Source organism: Oncorhynchus nerka, linkage group LG12, assembly GCF_034236695.1.
Source record: "Oncorhynchus nerka isolate Pitt River linkage group LG12, Oner_Uvic_2.0, whole genome shotgun sequence".
Classification (NCBI taxonomy): domain Eukaryota; kingdom Metazoa; phylum Chordata; class Actinopteri; order Salmoniformes; family Salmonidae; genus Oncorhynchus; species Oncorhynchus nerka.
Window position 1 is genome coordinate 64,455,753 of NC_088407.1, and position 21,689 is coordinate 64,477,441.

Genomic DNA, 21,689 nt, shown 5'->3' on the forward strand with positions numbered 1-21,689 from the left:
TCTGTCTGGGTGGCTCTCAGCCCAGATCCACCAGACAATGTGTGTGTGCGCGTTTGTATTAGAGTGTGTGGACACGCAGCTGTGTGAGGCTGGATGTTTCCTGGCTTGGTTCCCAAGGGCACCCTGATGAAGCCTGGTCTGGCCTGGATGGAGGGAGGAGAAGGGAGGAGAGGGCGGGCTGGAGTCTGGCAGCTGTACAGAGGTCGGTCTATCTCTAGCCCTCACACTGCAGTCTCATGAGCCAAACCCTGCTGAATGATCCACAGTCAACACCTGCCCATGTACCAGTGTCCGGGACACTGCACACAAATAAACGAGGATGCTCTGTAGACAAGAGGCGACACTACCTCTGGAAATAACTGGGTTATATAGACCCCTCCGCGCCCACGAGCGGGCGAGAGATTGATGAAACTCCTACTGAGAGAGGACAGAGCCCACATGGTCTGTTTAATCAGAATCATCCCTCTCGCTCTCCCTCCCTCTGTTCCAACCCTCTAATCAAGAGCCAGGTGTTCAACATGCGCTATAGTCAGTTCCCTCGCCATCTCTCTGTCTCTTTCAATCTGTCTCAGCATCTTTTTTTCTCTCCTCCTCCCATTGCTCCCTCTCACAGGTGGGTTTGTGCATGGCTCTAACCCTGTAATTAAACAGTATCATCCACCTACGCCATCGAATCAGATCTGACTTGAGATCATTATAAGGCTGCTAGGGTAGCTGCAACAACAGAACAGAGGAGCACAGGGGAGTCAAGGCCAAGGGCACCAGGCTCTGACCCCACAGTGAGACCCTGTTGTGTGGGTGCACTCAAGGGGAGGTGGAGAGGGCAGAGGAGGCATTAGTGGGCTCACAGATCAGAGGGAGCTGTATGTTGGAACAGACAGGTACACACTCATACAGTATATGCACGTACACACACAGCTGGAGGTATGGGGAGAGAGTTAGATCTAATTTCTCTCTGTGATGGGGGGTTTCTGACAGAGGGAGTTTGGTGTGTGTGTGTGTGATAGCGAGGGTCTGCCATGGGAGTGGTCTCCACAGATGGGGTTCAGTAATCCCTTAATGAATTCAATTACAGAGATGGGACCATAAATCAACTGAGCCCAGAGCTGAAGGCAAACTCATCTGTTGCCACAGAGAAACAATTTAGCCCTCCTCCTCCAGCTCCACATGTTTACAGAGATGAAGAGGCCAAAGGATTTATGTTTGTGAATTAGAAGCGCTTGCTGTAGCTGATGCTTGGACTCTGCTATACCGCCCAAAACTAAGTTAGGCTGAATGCCTCGAGAGCCAAGCAGCAGTTCTCTACTCCCTTAACTATGCCACTGGTATTACAGAAGTGAAACAAGACATGTAACTGTAAATATAAAAACATAACTTGGTGTTAAACTCATAACATAATGTAAGGCTACTCTTAACACTTTCCTGTGCTTCAAAGGTCACTCCCATCCAATGTCAGTCATACCTGTATGAAGATGTCAGCAAAAATCTGACAAAAGATGACAGCCTCTGTCTATGACAATCTTTATCTTCTCAGATGATAATGCCTATAATAGGTATTCAGAGCAACAGAATACACCCACATCTATATTCCACAGTGGACAGCATAGCCTACAGCAGGGAGGTTGGTGTACAATGAGATTACAAAGAGAGAGGGTAAAGGAATCCCTTTAAGCTAAGGTCCTAGGAAATAATTGGGGTGAGGGAGCCAGGAGGGAGAATCAAAGTGCTGATGTAGAGAAAGGCAGAGTGAAGTGGAGGGAGTTCAAGGCAGGTGGGATTATTAGGGAAATTATTCTGGCAGAGCAGCAGCAGAGTCTGAGCAGGCAGGCAGTGGAGGGCCGAGCCTAGCAAGATGCCTTTGAGCTGGCTGCTATTGGGTAAAGTTAGCGCCGCCGCTAAACTGCAGCTGTCAGAGAGAGAGAACCAACCAGGAAGGAGGAGAGGGGGTCATGCATCGGCTGCCTTCATGTACTGTATGTTCATCTGCCTAGGCCGAGAGTATGGAGAGCAGGAAACAAGGGGGAATAGGGGGAGGAAAGGAGGAGTGGGCTTTCTCTCTTCACCTCGCTGAATCTACCTCACATCAATGCCAGAGGTCCTCTCCAAAAGTCTCATCGGCATTAGGAAAATTGCAGTTTAGTCAACTAGCATAAAAACATGCTGAAGAATGAATCCACACAGCCTTCTTGTCTGCTAGCACTGTGAAAGCGCATTAAGGTCGCATAATACCACAAAACTACACAACCAACACATTTTTCCTTCCACAGACATTAAAGGTGACTGGAGTTACCAGACAAAGAATGAACTTCTCTACAGTAACATACAGGAAAATACTAATGTCAAACTTTTGTGTAGAAGATGAAGATTTAGATGACATGGGAAAAGGTACGGTGGCCCTAGGGTGCAAATTAGCTTGGTAATTTGGTAAAAACCATCAAAATATTTAAAAGGCCATCAAAATACTTCAAAGGCCTGCAGATATTTCAGGCTGCAAATTTAGTTAAAAAGCGGATGAATATTTTAGCCTTTGAAGTTTGGTAAAATGCTATGTCGTTAGTAACCTAAGCTAGCTAAGTCATTATCAGTGATAACATGTTAGCTACGATGTTACCATTGCTAGCTACATCATTATCAGCACTATCTAGTTAGCAACGATAACAAGTTAGCTTTGATGTTATCAACAATAGCTAGTTAGCTACATCATTAACAATGCTAGCTAACAACGCTAGCTAGTTAGCTTCATCGTTAGCAGTGCTAACAAGTTAGCTACGACGTTAGCAGACCTATCTAGTTAGCTAGGTCATTAGCAACGCTAGCTAGTTAGTTACAGCGTTAGAGAGTTTGCTACAGCATAACTAACTGCTAACAAAATTGGGGGGCAATTTTGTTAATGTCATATACATTATGAAGCAGGCATAATTGCAAACTTGAATTTAGTGGGGAAGTAAACCCCACCTGAGCCCATGTTGAAGCTATGCGGGTAGCGCTTGAATAAAAAGCACACTGGTCCGTAAAATGTATTTGTAATAAATGCTGTAACCATAAGGCGATCAAAGTTTACTTTAAAATGTACCGCATTTCAGGGAGATATCCAGGATTTTTTATTATCACGATATATGGAGTCCAGTTTGTTGAGTAATGATAGTGTAACGACCCTGGGTTTATACGCGTGTATATCGACTCTGCCGCTTGAGCATGCTTGTGGAGCACAGTCGATAGCGCGCTGGACTTCGGGCTAGAAGGCCGAGGGTTCGAGACCTGCTCCCTTCCCTGCCTGTTTCATTACACTGGTGTCAGAAGTGATTGGACCTTGCTTGGCCGGTGAGTGCGTTCCTATACGATGTTGAGTCGTAAGCTAGCACTCTTTAAAAGGAGGGAGTTGTGTAACAACCCTGGTTCTATAACGAGGAGCTCCCTAGGCAGCGAACAACCTGAGAGTGAATTATGCACACACCTGCAGCCAATAGGAGTACACAATCAGCCTCCCATTATCTTCAGCAACAAGACTGGACTGAAGAAGTGAAGAGAGAAGACTCAGGCTTGAACCTGCTGTCGATATCCTGGTCTCGACGGTGTCCTTCATGAGCACTCCACCCCCAAGAGCTCTGTGTTGCTGCTCCACAATGGTGGCTGCCGCTTCGGCACACAACTTATGTTTCATGTGTTTGGGTTCACAGCATGCTAGGGGCAGCCTCGCAGATCCCCCGGAATGCCCTAGCTGCACCCTCCTTTCTTTAAAGGAGAGGAAACAGAGGTGGTGATTTTTCAGGGTAGATCTCCCTCTGGAAGATACCATGTCTGTGCTAGCCTCAGGTTCTGAGGCGTCATATGACGACGGCGCCTCCGGAGATGACGAGGATGTTGGTAAGTGTCTGGGGTTTTTTCTGGAGAAAAACCCAGTCAACTGACCGAAGCGGAAATGACCCCCCTCCCTAAGGAGAGCGAGGGGAACTTCACATCCTTGGGTCAGGAAGAGACGGGCTCTGAGTTCTCAGCAGCCCCCTCCAACGCAATGGCTTCTCTGCGCTCTGACTTTACAGGACTCATTGAGCGGGCCACCTAGAGATTACACTGCCCCCTATTCCCCCCAACCCGGAGGTAGATATGATGGTGGGCGGCCCTTAATCTAGACCGAGACCGGAGGCTGTGCCTTTGGCACCTGCCATGCCCTCACTGGCGAAATACGTGGAGGGTGCAGTGTGGACGGAAAACAGCCTCAGGAGATCCCTAGGCTCCAGGACGCCCTAGCCGCGTACCTCATCCCAGGTTTGAGCTCCTGGCCGTCGTTCCGGAAACCCACATTACCTATGGCAGACTCACAGCCCAGCTGGTAGGGAAGTCCTTCGCTCTAGGTGTACAAGCTGTAGCAGCAGCTAATAATATTGCGTTCCTGGCAGCCTCCCTCTCCCGTCTCACCATGGGTAAGACTGAGCTGTCGGGAGAGAAGAAAGAGGAAGCATTGAGGATTTCCGGTGCCATCCTCTGGCTGTATGCGCAGGGAGGATGTCGTTAAGGGTTTAAAGAGCAGCGTACACACACAGTCCCATGTTGACCCGATGACGCAATCGCTGTTGGGGGCCGGTGCACTAACTCAGGCAGGCACCTCAGTTAGTGCAGCTCAGGCCCATGCTGTGTTCACGGAGGGCTGGAACCACACATATACACATATAACTTCTTGCGACTAGGGGGCGATATTTGAATTTTTGGATGAAAAACATTCCCGTTTTAAACAAGATATATTGTCACGAAAAGATGCTCGACTATGCATATAATTGACAGCTTTGGAAAGAAAACACTGACTTTTCCAAAACTGCAAAGATATTGTCTGCGAGTGCCACAGAACTGATGTTACAGGCGAAACCCAGAAAAATCCAACCAGGAAGTGCCGCATTTTTTGAAACCGCCTCATGCCAATGACTTCTTATATGGCTGTGAATGAGCTACGAATGAGCTTACGTTTTCCACGTATTCTCCAATGTGTCTACAGCATTGTGACGTCTTTTTATGCATTTCCATTGATGAATAGCCGTAAGGGACCATATATAGCAAGTGGTCACATGGTACTGAGGTAGCCACCTTGAGGATGAATCCTAAACAACGTTTGCCGTGTTTCTGTCGATATTATGGAGTTAATTTTGAAAAAAGTTTGGCGTTGTAATGGTAGCATTTTCCGGTCGATTTCTCAGCCAAGCATGATGAACAAACAGGAGCTATTTCCCCTACAAAAATAATCTTTTGGGAAAAAGAACATTTGCTATCTAACTGGCAGTCTCCTGAGTGAAAGCATCCGAAGTTCTTCAAAGGTAAATTGCATTCTTATTTTCGTGAAAATGTTGCCTGCTGCCAGCAGAGCCTAGCATAGCATTATGCCATGATAAACTTACAAATGCTTGTCTAGTGTTGGCTGTAACGCATATTTTGAAAATCTGAGATGACAGTGCTGTTAATTAACAAAAGGCTAAACTTGTGTTTGAATATATTTATTTCATTTCATTTGCGATTTTCATGAATAGGAAAAGTTACTAGGGGTATTTGTGTCCTCTGCGTTATGCTACTTCGTTTGAGGCTATGATTACGCTCCCGGATACGGGATTGCTAGTCGCAAAAGGATAACCAAAGTGTCGGCACCCCCGTTTCTCACAGAACGCTCCAATATTTCCTCCCCCTTTCGAGGGGGGCCCACCCTGGGTTATCCCACCACTTCAGTGTCGAGGGACAGCGGTGGCTTGGGCCATAGAGGAATACAGATCCTTCCTACTGTCTGTACCACAGCTTCACGCTCTCAGAGCATTACTCGGAGTGGCAGCGAAGCTGCACCCTCTCCCCCTGGCTAAGTCGGACCCTGCAGAAGGGTTATGCCATCCAATTCCACCAAACGTCTCCCCCGTTTTTGGGCGTGCTGGAGGCGGTGATGAAGACGCCAGAGAAAGTAGCCGCTCTTGTAAAAGAGCTTATGGAACTTTTGGTGAAGGAGGCAGTCACAGTAGTTCCCCAAGAGCAAAGGAACAGCGGGCTATATTCACCCTACTTCCTAGTGCCAAAAAAGACTGGGGGAGAACGAGGCCAAACGGCCCTTTCTTATGTTTACGACAAAACGTCTGCAGGACGTATCCACACCAATACTTTTGTATAAGCATAGATCTAAAGGACGCATATTTTTATGTGCCGGTGCATTCGCGTCACAGGAGGTTTCTGCGTTGCGCCTTCCAAGGGGTGCCGCGCGAGTATTTCATTAGAGGTACGCCACGGCACCTCATACCTTTTCCAAATGCATGGAGGCGGCATTGGAACCGCTGCTTCGTCAACGGATAAGGCTACTAGCCTACCTAGACAACCTACTGGTTCTCGCCCCGTCAGCAGAGCTGGAGATCGCACACACGACAGACAGTGACCACACGTCTGGGATTCGCTGTGAATTGGAAAAAGAGCACGCCTTGGCCCAGTCATCAGATTGTCGACCTGGGATTACAGCTAGACACTGACTATGAAGGCTCAAATTTCGGATCCTCTATGGGACGTCTTGTTGCAAGCCCTACGAAGGTTTATCCGAATCATATGGTGATGACGCATTCCGTCATGACACTCCCATGTCGTCTGCCCACTCCGTGGTTCCGCTGGGACTTCTGCACATGCACAGAGCACAGAGATGGTTTTCCCAAATACGACTGGACCCAGTGAAGCACTTTCGTCGTGCGTCCTGACGTAAGGGGTCCCAATAGGCAGTGTCCTCCTACAGTGAGGGAAAAAAAGTATTTGATCCCCTACTGATTTTGTACGTTTGCCCACTGACAAAGAAATGATCCGTCTATAATTTTAATGGTAGGTTTATTTTAACAGTGAGACAGAATAACAAAAAAATCCAGAAAAACGCATGTCAAAATTGATATAAATTGATTTGCATTTTAATGAGGGAAATAAGTATTTGACCCCTCTGCAAAACATGACTTAGTACTTGGTGGCAAAACCCTTGTTGGCAATCACAGAGGTCAGATGTTTCTTGTAGTTGGCCACCAGGTTTGCACACATCTCAGGAGGGATTTTGTCCCACTCCTCTTTGCAAGTCATTAAGGTTTCAAGGCTGACGTTTGGCAACTCAAACCTTCAGCTCCCTCCACAGATCTTCTATGGGATTAAGGTCTGGAGACTGGCTAGGCCACTCCAGGACCTTAATGTGCTTCTTCTTGAGCCACTCCTTTGTTGCCTTGGCCGTGTGTTTTGGGTCATTGTCATGCTGGAAAACCCATCCACGACCCATTTTCAATGCCCTGGCTGAGGGAAGGAGGTTCTCACCCAAGATTTGACGGTACATGGCCCCGTCCATTGTCCCTTTGATGCGGTGAAGTTGTCCTGTCCCCTTAGCAGAAAAACACCCCCAAACCATAATGTTTCCACCTCCATGTTTGACGGTGGGGATGGTGTTCTTGGGGTCATAGGCAGCATTCCTCCTCCTCCAAACACGGCGAGTTGAGTTGATACTTATTGCCCTTGTTAAAATGCAAATGAATTTATTTATTTTGACATGCGTTTTTTCTGGATTTCTTTGTTGTTATTCTGTGTCTCAAGGTTCAAATAAACCTACCTTTAAAATTATAGACTGATCATTTCTTTGTCCGTGGGCAAACATACAAAATCAGCAGGGGATCAAATACTTTTTTCCCTCACTGTACATTCCAGTGTTTACAGAAGCTTGTCTGACTGGATGGGGAGGGACATGTCAGGCTCGGGATGCCACAACCTCCTGGAGTTGGAGACCGTTTTACTGGTTCTGAGCCACTTCGTGTCTACCCTATGGGGTCAGGACTTGCTGGTCTGGTCAGACAACCGAACCACAGTATCCTACATAAATCGCTGAGGAGGAGTCAGGTCTCCTGCACTAAACCGGCTGGCGGAGAAATTGTGGCTGTGGGTTCACGAGCACCTTCGCTCGTTGACAGCAGCACACATTCAGAACGTCGGAGCAGACCTTATGTCTTGAGGGGGTCCCCGAGACGGCGATTGGCAGCTGCACCCCGACTCTAAATATGGGAACGGCTCGTCACGTGTGAACGCGCAGTGTCCCCTATGGTTTTCCCTACGAGCCCAGGACAAACCACCACTAAGGATTTGTTTTGCGCACCAACCATGGCCAGATGTTCTCCTGTACGCATTTCCACCGCTGTCCTGCATTCTCCCACTGCTAGCCCGCATGAGAACAGCAGGGCTGTCAATCATATTGATAGCTCTCAATCGCCCAGGTGCTCCGTGGAGATGACTCAAATGTTGATTGCGCCGTCATGGCCAATTCCACAGAAAGGACGCGCTGTCTCAAGCAGAGGCCATGATAAAAATCGGCCAACCACTGAGGCTCTGGCCCCTGAGAAGGACAGGTTAGAGCGCCGTGGGGTATCAGATTCAGTAATCAGAACCATACAGGGCTCAGGTGCCAGTTCCACATCCAAGATGTATGCCAGCAGATGGAACGTGTTTTCACAATGGTGTGCCACAGAGAATGTAAATCCCCGTGTGCGGTCAGGTCGAGAGCGTGCTCTCTTTCCTACAGTTCATGTTTGACAAGCAGCGCTCACCTGCCACCATTAAGGTGTTCATGGCAGTGATTTCAGCTTGTCATGAGGGGTTTGGCAGAGACAGTCTTCAGCCACCCTCTAGTGAAACGGTTTCTATTGGGAAAGCGGCGGCTTAGGCCAGCAGCTAGAGCCACGCTGCTCCAGTGGGATTTAACTTTGGTAATTGAGGCGCTCCGCGAGATGCCGTTCGAGCCATTGAATCAAATCCCCCTCATGATGTTGTCTCTGAAGACAGCACTGTTGCTTGCCTTGACTACAGCCAAGGGTGTCAGTGATTTGTGTGCTCTTTTGACGAGACATGACTGCCTTGCCATCAATGGCGACTTGAGCAGAACGGTGTCACATCCTGACCCGGGATTTATGCTGAAGATTATTAAGAGCCCATATAGGTCACAGTCCGTTGAGTTATGGGCCTTCTCCTCCTCTCCCCCCATGCGGCGCAGAGAAGAGAGGCTTCATCGCCTGTGCCCGGTGTGTGCCTTCGCGTGCTAAGTGCAGCACACGGCGATAATTAGGTCATCGCCTCAGCTGTTTGTGTCACGGTGCTAGTATACTTGGTAGACCACTTTCAAAACAGCGGTTGTCTCATTGGCTTTGCGAAGGCATTGAGATGGCTTATGAGGCGACAGGGTGGGCACTGCCTCAGGGCGTCAGAGCCCACTCCACTCATGGAGTAACGGAGTCTACGGCCCTTTTCAGAGGAACCGCGGTAGAGGATATTTGAGCAGCGGCGTCGGGGTCGTCACAGTCTCCTTTTATCCAACTCTACCGGTTAGACATGTCGTCTAGCTATCTAGCTCGTTCTGTGCTCAGCATGGCTGAAGGGAGAACTTCAGTTAAGAAAAGATGCAGGACGATTGGGCAGGGTTCCCATTAGGTCCACTCTTTTTTGTCAGGGAGTGAGACACGTGCGACATGACCTTTGTCTGACACTGTCAGTACAGCAGGGAATGTTTAGACTGCCCACCAGTGTATCACTGTGTAGGGGCAGAGTGATGAGGGAAATAGTGCTGTAACTAGTATTACTTTACTATTAAACTGGTCACTGAAATTTATGGAATATCGAGGTATCATCTATCTGCTTAGGCAGAGTAGTTGGCCCATATTCTATTATCTGCCCACAAATCATTGGCTTTGCCTATGGATTGAGTGTGGCGGGTTACACTGAGAAATCAGTGAGTAGGTCTTCTAAATTGGTTCAGCCTGTACTCATCTTTTCTGATGGGAAGGCTAGAACTAAGGCAGGAAACGTAGGATCAATGGACAGGGTTTCCATCAGGTCTGCTTTCTCTTATTAGAATGACTACATGACATGACTCCTGGCTGAGGGTTCATGTGTTGTATCTTACCCACAAGTCTATGACTGTGTTTGGGCAGAAGGATTAGGGATTTAGTTTCTGTAACTGGTGTTACAGTACTATTAGACCAATCTTTAATACTTAGTTTGAGTTCATCGATCTGCTTGTACAGATTAGTATAGCTCATTCTGTTTTATCTGCCCACTAGTCATTGGCGGTGTCTCTGGACTGAGTAGGGTGGATTAGACCTATTAGTTCTATGAGTGGAGCGGAGCCCCATAGGACTTAAGGCCCTGCCAACCCCCATTCTCGCTGAAGATAATTTTTCAGGAGGCTGTTTGTAGGGAAGCATCCCCTTATATTGGGACACCTGTACTCCTATTAGCTGCAGGTGTGTGCATCATTTCTCAGTCTGTTCGCTGCCTAGGCAGCGGGGTAATCCACTAGGAGCAGAGCTCCCCTATGGTGCTCCGCTCATAGAACTGGAGTTATAAACCGATAGTTACCGGAGTTGTAAGTGCTGATATCTACTCTGCCGCTTGAGCATGCTGTTGGGACAGTCGATAGTGCTCTGGACTTCGGGCTAGAAGGCCGAGGGTTCGAGACCTGCTCCCTGCCTGTTTCCAGCAAAGTGGTTACGTGAAACTTTACCAAATAGGGGAAAAAAACAACCATATGAATTTTAAAAACAATGACCTGAACTTGGGCTAATTCAGGCCAAACTTCAGAACTGGACATATTTCGAAGCCTTTTACCAAACTTCGCAGCCTATTATTTTGAAAGCTGGTTCGCCCCTTAGGGCCACTGTAAGAAGGGGAGTGGGTGATATTAATCCTAAACCTGTTTCACAAAGATTACTTGACTGGGCGGCCATTTTACATATAATAAAACAGTATATCAGACGAGGTCGTAAATTTATACTGAAAAAAGCTGAAAAATAGCCTACGCTCCAGGCTTTGATGGCTCTGGAGGAGTTAAATGTGATATCTACACACAATGGTGCTGTAAAGCCCCCATCTGAGTGGGAGGTTGGGTTCAGCTGGCAATGAAGAGAGAAGAGGATGACGTGCCTCTGAGGTGAGGTGTGGTAATGTTCTAACATGTCAGCCCAGCCAGACCCTCTCAGTGACAGGGTTTGATGGGCGGGGGCGAGGAGACCCAGACCTCTCCATAAAGTTAACTGTACACCTCTGCCAAGGGTGATATCTGATAGCCTTGAAAACCAACACCACTATAAAAAGGACAGAAAAAAAAATGGAATAAGACACCTTACCTTCTCTAAACCTTGCTTTATCCATTTGGAGATGCTAGGATGAGGATGCCTTTTAGCCAGCAGCTAAGTTACTGTACCATTTAACTCTGTTGATGTCACAATTAGAGGAGAATGGTCACTAAACCCTGTTGTTTCATGTATTCATGTCAAAAGCAGTTCTAACACATATCAATACACGACGAAAAGATGATAGTAGACAAATTAGAAAAGAGAATAAGAACAAAAGTTTCCTGTTGGTAGGAGCTTTACTGAGACAGTCAATGCAAAACAAGTAACCTTCAACAGACGGGTTAGTTGACGTCACAAAAAGGATGTGCACACTTCAAAATGGGGCAGAAGTCTGTTGTGATTCTGGATGGCCAGATAGCTAGCAACAATGACAAGAAACTGCCATGTGGGGAACTGTCGGTGGCTTGTTCAGCTAGTTAGATTTCATTATTGATACCATGTCTTGTTTTTAGGTTTTCACTGATGTCACATCTATGCTAATATGGCCAAAAATGTGCTAGCTAGCTAACCAACGACGTAGTGATCATTGTGCAAATGTATTTATGTTTTCAATAACACTGTAGACAAAATATAGTTTGTCAACAATCTAAGCCAACCTTGTTTTTCCCCATAGTTTTGCACGCGTCGGTTTTGTTGCTAATCAACCAACCCGTCTATATACAGTAGCAGCAACGTGGAAGGAGAGGCTGTGAACATTAGCCACATCCTAACTTCTCCTTAAATACAGTTGTTTCAGCACAGTGAACAAACCACCAGTGATCCTCCCAGTCAACATTTTCCAAATAAAATTCTAAAAGCGCATTTACAAAATAAATCCATAACGCAATGTCATTCATTTGGAATGGATAACATTGCATAGTTTATCATCAACAATGAATATATTTGGCAGCTTTTTGTACAATTAATTAAAGCTGAGATGTGCGGTAGGCGCAACAAGCAATCCTGCATCATGGTAGAAAAAAGAAAACAAATCGTAGTACATACTATGCTGTTCTATCGCACGTGCAATGATTTACGAGAACAAAAGAAGTGTTGTTTGACGTAATGTCTTTGTTGTTGTAATACCCCAAACGGACGTGGCAGTATCACCGCTATGGATTCCAGCTTTAACACTTTAGTGATTATCCAGTCCAAAATAGTTCGCAGAATTCTTCTCCATAAAACAAATAATGAGAAATCATACCACATTAAATAAATAGCAGCTGTTGAAAAAGAAATCCAAAACCAAATCAAAATGCTACCAGTTCAAATTGACCTAATCCTATAATACAGGTTTCAAGACTTCATTGGCTGAATGCAACTTCATCACCTCGATTAACATCAGCATTTAAACTGAAACATACTCCATATGATTTTACATATTCAAGGCATGATTATAGCAATACTTTGGCTTCAGACGCAAGCTTGCATACAGCTTCTTTCATACATGATTTTTGAAATACTGATTGGACTAATACCTATCTGTTATGACTGTTCCCAACACATTAGGTAGTGTACTTCACTTTCATGTAATTACAGACATACTTATCCATGATGGGGGGGGGGGGGGGGGGGTTAAACAAGCTAAGGCAAAGTCAACATACACTACCGTTCAAAAGTTTGGGGCCACTATCTACAATAGTCATTTACAACAATAATGCCTACACTGTATTTCTGATCAATTTAATGTTATTTTAATGGGGAAAAAAGGTGTTTTTTTTTCAAAAACAAGGACATTTCGAAGTGACCAAACTTTTGAATGGTAGTGTATACTTGAGTGACGTGAAATGTAGGACGAGACATTGCGGTTAGTCTCTTCGTTCGATCCAGCTCAATACTACCCATAATCTCTTTCCTAGATAAAGGAGATATCCTGAGAAGAAATGGATCCTGTCATCATCTCCATCCTCTTCACCATTCTGCGAGCATGAAAGCTGTCTCCGCCGTCTCAATCAATGAGTCACTCTCTCCAAATGGGACAGGGGGTTGGAGTAGCACAACGGTCCAGACAAACAGGCCAAACCCAGTAGTGCTAGAAACCATCATCATCATCACATCCATACTCTGGAGTAAAAGAAGACCAAATGATTACTCAACTGCTCTCAAAATACATGTTTTCAAACATATGTAGACACACTGGTAGCCAGACAACATTGCAACCCAACCAATGCAAGATGAGTTGGATAATGCCGATCAAGAGATCTGGCTAACAGGCTAGTTTGAAGTATCTATCTTACTGACCGTTGCCTCCCAGCAGCTCCATGGCGCTGACGCAGGGCTCCTCCTCATCCTCCTCTTCCTCATCTGCCACATCGTCATAGACCACAGGCCCACTCTCGACCAGCACAGAGTGGGGCGACACCTCAGAGGCCACTGGCAGGGGGATGGCTATCTAAGGAAACAATAAGGAAAAATCCACTAAATCAGTCCAACTAGTAATATGATTCTGCACACTGAGCCTGAAAGCATGAATAGATGTTCAATACGGAGGTTATAGCTAGCCTGATCCCCCCGCATCCGAGTCCTACTGCATGTGGGTGTGGGCGAGGCAGGTGGGGGATCCACAGTGTGACGGAGACCCATTTCAGCTCCCTCTGCAGCAGTGTGTTTAAGCTCCTGTTGGGCTCTCTTCCCTCCCTCTCTCCATCCCTTCATGGTCACCCTGCTGGGCCTAGCCTCCCAGTGCAGAAAATGTCTCCTCATAATAGGAGCTGGAAGTCTCATTAATTATCATCAAAAGGAGGAAGAAAAAAATTATATAAATTATTCTCCAGACTAATTAGTGGGGGGGTGGCCACTGGGTGGTGAGGAAGTGTCTCAGTCCTGGAAAGGAGCTATAGGATAGGCAGGGAGTGTTTAAAGACCCTTTGAGGGAATGAGAAGACATACTGATTCAACAATCTTGACCCCGGACAGTTTTAAAGGTGAGAGAACTGGGTGACCTTGGTGGAATCAGGTCAGTCATAACAGTGTGATGAGTAAGTGGTTCTCTGCCATAGCTTACACTGGGGGAAGGGCTTGATGAACTTGACTAGCCTCTCAGCTTTAAAGCCAGGAACAGTGAAGTTAGGCTAGTCTCTATTCTATTGCAGAGGTTTATCACAGGAGCCTGCCGGTTTCTCTGAGCTTGACGTTGAAACAGACATTTATTGCCAAGACTGTCAGGCAGAAGCACTGCACTGGGTAACTCAAAGTGCCATTTACTCCTAGGACATTTGTTTTGGAAATACAAAGAGAACCAGAAAAACTGCCAGGCAACAGCAAAGCACACATTTCCTTTCTCTCTTCTGTGCTCCTTTTCCTTTCCTTACATAACATGAATTCCAAGCAAACCCGGCCCCAACCAATCAGAGAAGCCATTTGATGCCAGTTCCCAGGGGGTGGTGAGGGGTTGCTTAGTAACAAGCTTTGTTGACCCAGCCCCTCGTGGCAAATGTTTTCTTCCTGGTTGCTGTAGCCTGCACTGGGAGATTCCATTCATGGCTGCCAACACCACATGAGTGAGAGAGAGCGAGCAAAAGAAGGGAATGGAGCGAGACACAGCAGCAGACGGATGAAGAGTGGGTGCAGGAGAAAGTGAGGCTCCCTCCTGTACTTTCCAGCCCACACTGCTTGAATGCATGTGAACAACTCAGCGGGACATGGCCGCAGTCCTCTCCCATTAGTGAGCCTGCTGCTGAAGAAAGTCTCTCCCCCCCGGTCCATAGGAGACTAAAGGGTTGGTTAAAGAAAAGACTCACCCAATTTGAATATTATATCGTATTTGTGCATCTCTGAGCAATGTTCTATCCCTGGGTCATTTCATGGATATCTGAGCCATCATCGTGCAAGCAGGCAGAAATACAGCCCGTAAGATGAGTTTTGCATCCTATGAAGATATAACATTCAAAATGTGTGAAAACCATAGGTCATGATTCCTTTCCCCCCTTTTTTTCTCAAGATATAGTGTTAGCGATAGTAGGCTTGGGCGGTATACCGTATATAGCCTTTCGAAAAAGCCACGGAATGGTTTTTCAATACAGGCAAAACTATTTTTATACAGCTTCTTTAAAATTTTACCCCGTTTTTTTCCTCCCCAATTTCATGGTATCCAATTGTTAGTAATTATTATCTTGTCTCATCGCTACAACTCCCGTACGGGCTCGGGAGAGACAAAGGTCTAAAGCCATGCGTCCTCCGAAACACAACTTAACACCGCGCGCATCCAACCCGGAAGCCAGCCGCACCAATGTGTCGGAGGAAACACCGTGCACCTGGCTACCTTAGTTAGCGTGCACTGCACCCGGACCGCCACAGGAGTCGCTGGTGTGCGGTGAGACAAGAATATCCCTACCAGCCAAACCTTCCCTATGCCAATTGTGCGTCGTCCCACGGACCTCCCGGTCGCGGCCGGCTGCGACAGAGCCTGTCAGCTATATCACTTATAAATTAACTAAGATGTGCCAAATAAATTATCTCTAACTGGGTTTTGCTAACGTTGCTAACTTGCAAGATCAAGCTTCTTGGTAACAGCAGCAGAGGCAATCCCCTCCTGGATTAAGATTCCTGCTGCCTAATATATGTTTTGTGTGTGCTGCAAACTGCGTTTTGAGATACTTGCATAACTTTATGAGCTGGGTTGTCTGTCCTAGTAGTAAATGTTTGCAAGTGCTCGTTACCATTTACCTAGCATCTGCTATGAGAACTTCTTAGTACTTCTTAGCATTCTGGTAAGTGACTTTTTTACGTTTATATATTTTTCAATAGCACCCCTTGTGTGCACTACCGGTAATACCGTTTATCCCGGGATGGCACAGACACGGTATGGAAATCTGGATACCCTTAGCGATAGTAAAAGTGTGTGTGTGTGTGTAAGAGACAAAAGCATGTGTAACATCTTACCTTGTCTAGAGCCAGCTTCTTAGGGGGGAGTCCTGATATGAAGGGCCGTAACCTGAGAGAAACAAAAACTTTGAAGAACAGACGTGGCTGCAATGAATGGCAGAGATGACCGTTCAGAAAAAGGACATAAAGGCTGGAGCGACAGACCGACACAGAGGGAGACAGAGAGATATTCTAACAGACAGAACACAGAGAGAGATGCAGTTGAAGTCGGAAGGTTACATACACTTAGGTTGGAGTCATTAAAACTTGTTTTTCAACCACTCCACAAATTTCTTGTTAAACTATAGTTTTGGCAAGTTGGTTAGGACATCTACTTTGTGCATGACACGTAATTTTTCCAACAATTGTTTACGGAGAGATTATTTCACTGTATCAAAATTCCAGTGGGTCAGAAGTTTACATACACTAAGTTGACTGCCTTTAAACAGCTTGGAAAATTCCAGAAAAAGATGTCATGGCTTTAGAAGCTTCTGAGAGGCTAATTGACATCATTTGAGTCAATTGGAGGTGTATCTGTGGATGTATTTCAAGGCCTACCTTCAAACTCAGTGCCTCTTTGCTTGACATCATGAGAAAAATCAAAAGAAATCAGCCAAGACTTAAAAAAACAAAACAATTGTGGACCTACACAAGTCTGGTTCATCCTTGGGAGTTATTTCCAAACGCCTGAAGGTACCACATTCATCTGTACAAACAATAGTACGCAAGTATAAACACCATGGGAGCACGCAGCCTTCATACCGCTCAGGAAGGAGACGTGTCCTGTTTCCTAGAGGTTAAAGTATGAAAAGTGCAAATCCATCCCAGAACAGCAAAGGACCATGTGAAGATGCTGGAGGAAACAGGTACAAAAGTGGGGGCAGCAGGTAACCTAGTGGTTAGAGCGTTGGACTTGTAACCGAAAGGTTGCAAGATTGAGTCCCCGAGCTCACAAGGTAAAAAAATCTGTCGTTCTGCCCCTGAACAAGGCAGTTAACCCACTGTTCCTAGGCCGTCATTGAAAGTAAGAATTTGTTCTTAACTGACTTAGTTAAATAAGGTAAAATAAAATAGTATCTATATCCACTAGAGGTCGACCGATTATGATTTTTCAACACCGATACCGATTATTGGAGGATCCAAAAAGGCCGATACCGATTAATCGGACAATTTTTTTAAAATGTATTTGTAATAATGACAATTACAACAATACTGAATGAACACTTATTTTAACTTAATATAATACATCAAAATCAATTTAGCCTCAAGTAAATAATGAAACATGTTCAATATGGTTTAAATAATGCAAAAACAAAAAATGTTGGACAAGAAAGTAAAAGTGCAATATGTGCCATGTAAAAAAGCTAAGGTTTAAGTTCCTTGCTCAGAACATGAGAACATATGAAAGCACGAAAGTGCTGTTTGAATGAATGCTTACGAGCCTGGTGCTGCCTACCATCGCTCAGTCAGACTGCTCTATCAAATGATAGACTTAGTTATAACATGATAACACACAGAAATACGAGCCTTAGGTCATTAATATGGTCGAATCCGGAAACTATCTCGAAAACAAGACGTTTATTCTTTCAGTGAAATACGGAACCGCTCCGTATTTTATCTCACGGGTGGCATCCATAAATCTAAATATTCCTGTTACATTGCACAACCTTCAATGTTATGTCATAATTACGTAAAATTATGGCAAATTAGACAGCCCACACTGTTGCATATACCCTGACTCTGCGTGCAATGAACGCAAGAGAAGTGACAATTTCACCTGGTTAATATTGCCTGCTAACATGGATTTCTTTTAGCTAAATATGCAGGTTTAAAAATATATACTTCTGTGTATTGATTTTAAGAAAGGCATTGATGTTTATGGTTAGGTACACATTGGAGCAACGATACGCACCACATCGATTATATGCAACGCAGGACACGCTAGATAAACTAGTAATAACATCAACCATGTGTAGTTAACTAGTGATTATGATTGATTGATAGTTTTTTATAAGATAAGTTTAATGCTAGCTAGCAACTTACCTTGGCTTACTGCATTCGCGTAACAGGCAGTCTCCTCGTGGAGTGCAATGTAATCAGGTGGTTAGAGCGTTGGACTAGTTAACTGTAAGGTTGAATCCCCCGAGCTGACAGGGTAGAAATCTGTCGTTCTGCCCCTGAACGAGGCAGTTAACCCACCGTTCCTAGGCAGTCATTGAAAATAAGAATGTGTTTTTAACCGACTTACCTAGTTAAATAAAAGGTGTAAAAAAAACAAAATTTAAAATCGGCCAAACCGGTGTCCAAAAATACCGATTTCCGATTGTTTTGAAAACCTGAAATCGGCCCTAATTAATCAGCGATTCCGATTAATCGGTCAACCTCTAATATCAGCAGTAAAACGAGTCCTAAATCGACACAACCTGAAGGAAGAAGCCACTGCTCCAAAACCGCCATAAAAAGCCAGACTACGGTTTGCAACTGCACATGTGGGGACAAAGATCGTACATGGGAGAAAAGTCCCCTGGTCTGATGAAACAAAAATAGAACTGTTTGGCCATAATTACCATCATTATGTTTGGAGGAAAAAGGGGGCTTGCAAGCTGACGAACACCATCCCAACCGTGAAGCATGGGGGTGGCAGCATCATGTTGAGGGAGTGCTTTGCTGCAGGGGGCACTGGTGCACATCAGAAAAAAGATGGCATTATGATGCAGGAAAATTATGTGGATATATTGAAGCAACATCAAGACATCAGTCAGGAAGTTAAAGCTTGATCGCAAATGGACAATGACCCAAAGCATACTTCCAAAGTTGTGGCAAAATGGCTTAAGGACAACAAAGTCAAGATATTGTAGTGGCCATCACAAATCCCTGACCTCAATCCTATAGAACATTTGTGGGCAGAACTGAAAAAGCGTATGCGAGCAAGGAAGCCTACCAACCTGACTCAGTCACACCCGCTCTGTCAGGAGGAATGGGCCAAAATTCACCCAACTTATTGTGGGAAACTTGTGGAAGGCTACCCGCAACGTTTGACCCAAGTTAAACAATTTAAAGGCAATGCTACCAAATACTAATTGAGTGTATATGTAAACCTTTGACCCACTGGGAATGTGATGAAAGAAATAAAAGCTGAAATGAAGCAATCATTCTCTGTTATTATTCTGATATTTCACATTCTTAAAATAAAGTGGTGTTCCTAACTGACCTAAAACAGGGAATTTTTACTAGGATTAAATGTCAGGAATTGTGAAAAACGGAGTTTAAATGTATTTGGCTAAGGTGTATTTAAACTTCCAACTTCAACTGTATATTCTAACAGACAGGCAGACACACAAGCAGAAACAAAATATAATTACTTAACACATTGGAAAGAATTAACAAAAACAGAGAAGATTAGAATGCTATTTGGCCCTAAACCGAGAGTACACAGAGGCAGAATACCTGACCACCGTGACAAACCCAAAATTAAGATAAGCTTTGACTATGTACAGACTCCGTGACCATAGCCTTGCTATTGAGAGAGGCCGCCGTAGGCAGACCTGGCTCTCCAGACAGGCTGTGCACACCGCCCACAAAATTAGGTGGAAACTGAGCTGCACTTCGTACACATTTCCCATTCCAATAAAGCCCTATGAATTGACTTCAATTCTAAGAGGGCAAGAGACTGACAGGCAGAAGGGTGCCAACAGCAGCAGTAATTGCTGGGGAAGAATATCTCCAGTGGATGAAATTAGAATCTCTTGGAGGCTCTCTGCCCCCCCCTGCCTGCCCACCCTCTGCCCCCCCTGGTGAGACCCACTCCCCTGGGGGCTTACTGTAAGTGCCTTACTCACACTGATAAGAGTGGAGAGAGAGCACTTTTAATTAATCTGCTTTACAAGGAGGAGGGTGGAGGAGAGGGTGTGTGTGTTCACTGTTCAGCAAGCATGGCATCTTCACTCCCTTTGTCAGAGCTTATTAGAAAAGCATCCAGCAGCACCAGCCTATTCTGGGCTTAGTGGTGCTAGCCTACAGACCTTGTACTAGACAGGACTGGGTGAGCAGGGTTCCCCAATAGGTCCCTTCCACAAACACAGGATCTTAGAGGCTCCAGCACATACAGTTATACACATAAGGTAATCAATTCACTGTTGTGAGATGGAAAATGCATTAGTTAAATTAGTAGTATGAGGAAGCTATGGTATAAATATATGGACTATGATAAAAAAAATTAAAAAATAAATCAGGGCTTCAAACTACATTTTCCAGGCTGGGCCTGAAGTCTGAGGCAAAGTTCATCCCTCCTCACCATCAAACTATGCATAAAGATAAACTACCCACAAAAAAAACTGGTGCCCACTCGCCCTTTTCCAGTATACACACACTTATTCTCCCAGTTTCTACTTTGGCAGGGCAGGCTGAGCGCAGTCCATTCACCCTAAAGTGGATTCTGGGACAGACAGAGCAGAGCTTGGCAGCATGAGACACTGATAGGGCCAAAAGAAGCTCCACATGGCACTGACACCATTCATACTCTACTCTAGCATCTCACTACAACACACTCAAACAGAAACATCTCCCACACACCAAAATACCTGCTTGAGTAAGAACAAACTCATACAGTGTATGAGGGTCCAATGTTTATGATTGTTTAGGCTAGAAGACCAGCCTTGTTTGTTACAAAACAGACATGGCATTTATGAAAGGGAGATCATGGGCTTTATGAAAGGGAGATCATTCTGCGTGGCCCTGGGGAATTCTGACCTCTAAAGAGGATGTTGGAGACATATTGGGTCATGTGTGGCCTGGAGATTGGCCCTGCGTTCCCATGTGCCTCTGGGTCTGGGCTAGATACACACACACATCAGAGGGATGTGGTCAGGGCTCAGGATGGTGGCATTAGCCAGTAGAGTGACGGCATCGGTCTGACCATGCCCACCAGGGGGAGGATCACAGGCTGATCACACAGACAGGATCAAAATGCTACTACTGTACTACAGGTTCATTACTACCATCCTGGCTTGGAGTATCACAGGCTCAGTAGGATCACAGACAGCCTGGGAGGATCAGACACACATTACTACTGCATTAATATCATACTAATAACACACTACAGGGACACTACTACCATGCTGACAAGGAGGATCACACGAAACACAGACAATGCGGTCAAAAAAGATGAGCAGACTGTCTCACACCAAAAGGCAGGCAGAGACAATGTCAGAAATACCAAACAGTCCATGTACTCATTATTAGTGACGAAGGGTATACCGAAACATCGCTACTTTTTAAATACTACAACATAAAAAAACTATTTGATAGAATTTTTGTTGCTTTCGGTACCCCAAATGTGTCCCACGGATCAAAAGCCTGTATCAGTGAAGGTGATGTCCCCCTAATAATGCCAGCCCACACTGCCTATTCCACCTAGCCCAGCACTGGGAGTCTGGGCTGCATCATGTTAGCTCCCCACTCATGCTGCACACTTGAATAATGTGACACGGCATTTAGAAATGTTGAAACCATTACTGTTGCAAAACAATGTCAATATAGGCTAGAACACTTTACAACGCAAGAAGATACCAGTAGCTTCCAGCTTTATAGGCAAACTTTCCTTGCTAGATTACAGCTAAAGCTGACGTCAGTTCACCTCCCTAGTACTTTGTGATAATATGCCAACCATAACATAATATGCTGATTTTAAAGATAATTGCCACC

The 21,689-nt window shown here is 45.3% G+C and overlaps 1 protein-coding gene across 4 annotated transcripts in view; it reads right to left on the reverse strand.

The window, feature by feature from the left end:
* Positions 1-11,361: 11,361 nt before the first annotated feature.
* Positions 11,362-21,689, reverse strand: part of LOC115138580 (transcription factor IIIB 90 kDa subunit-like) — a 66,756-nt gene continuing 56,428 nt past the window's right edge. For 3 of the 4 annotated variants that reach the window (XM_029675553.2, XM_029675552.2, XM_029675555.2), the window contains 3 exons: positions 16,005-16,056; positions 13,365-13,515; positions 11,362-13,187 (listed from right to left, as the gene is read on the reverse strand). In XM_029675553.2, coding sequence (XP_029531413.1) covers positions 13,156-13,187; positions 13,365-13,515; positions 16,005-16,056 — 235 coding nt within the window. In that variant the 3' untranslated portion in view covers positions 11,362-13,155. Of the gene's footprint in view, positions 13,188-13,364; positions 13,516-16,004; positions 16,073-21,689 lie in introns of those variants that run through there. The other variant, XM_065025731.1, reaches the window with a different exon arrangement.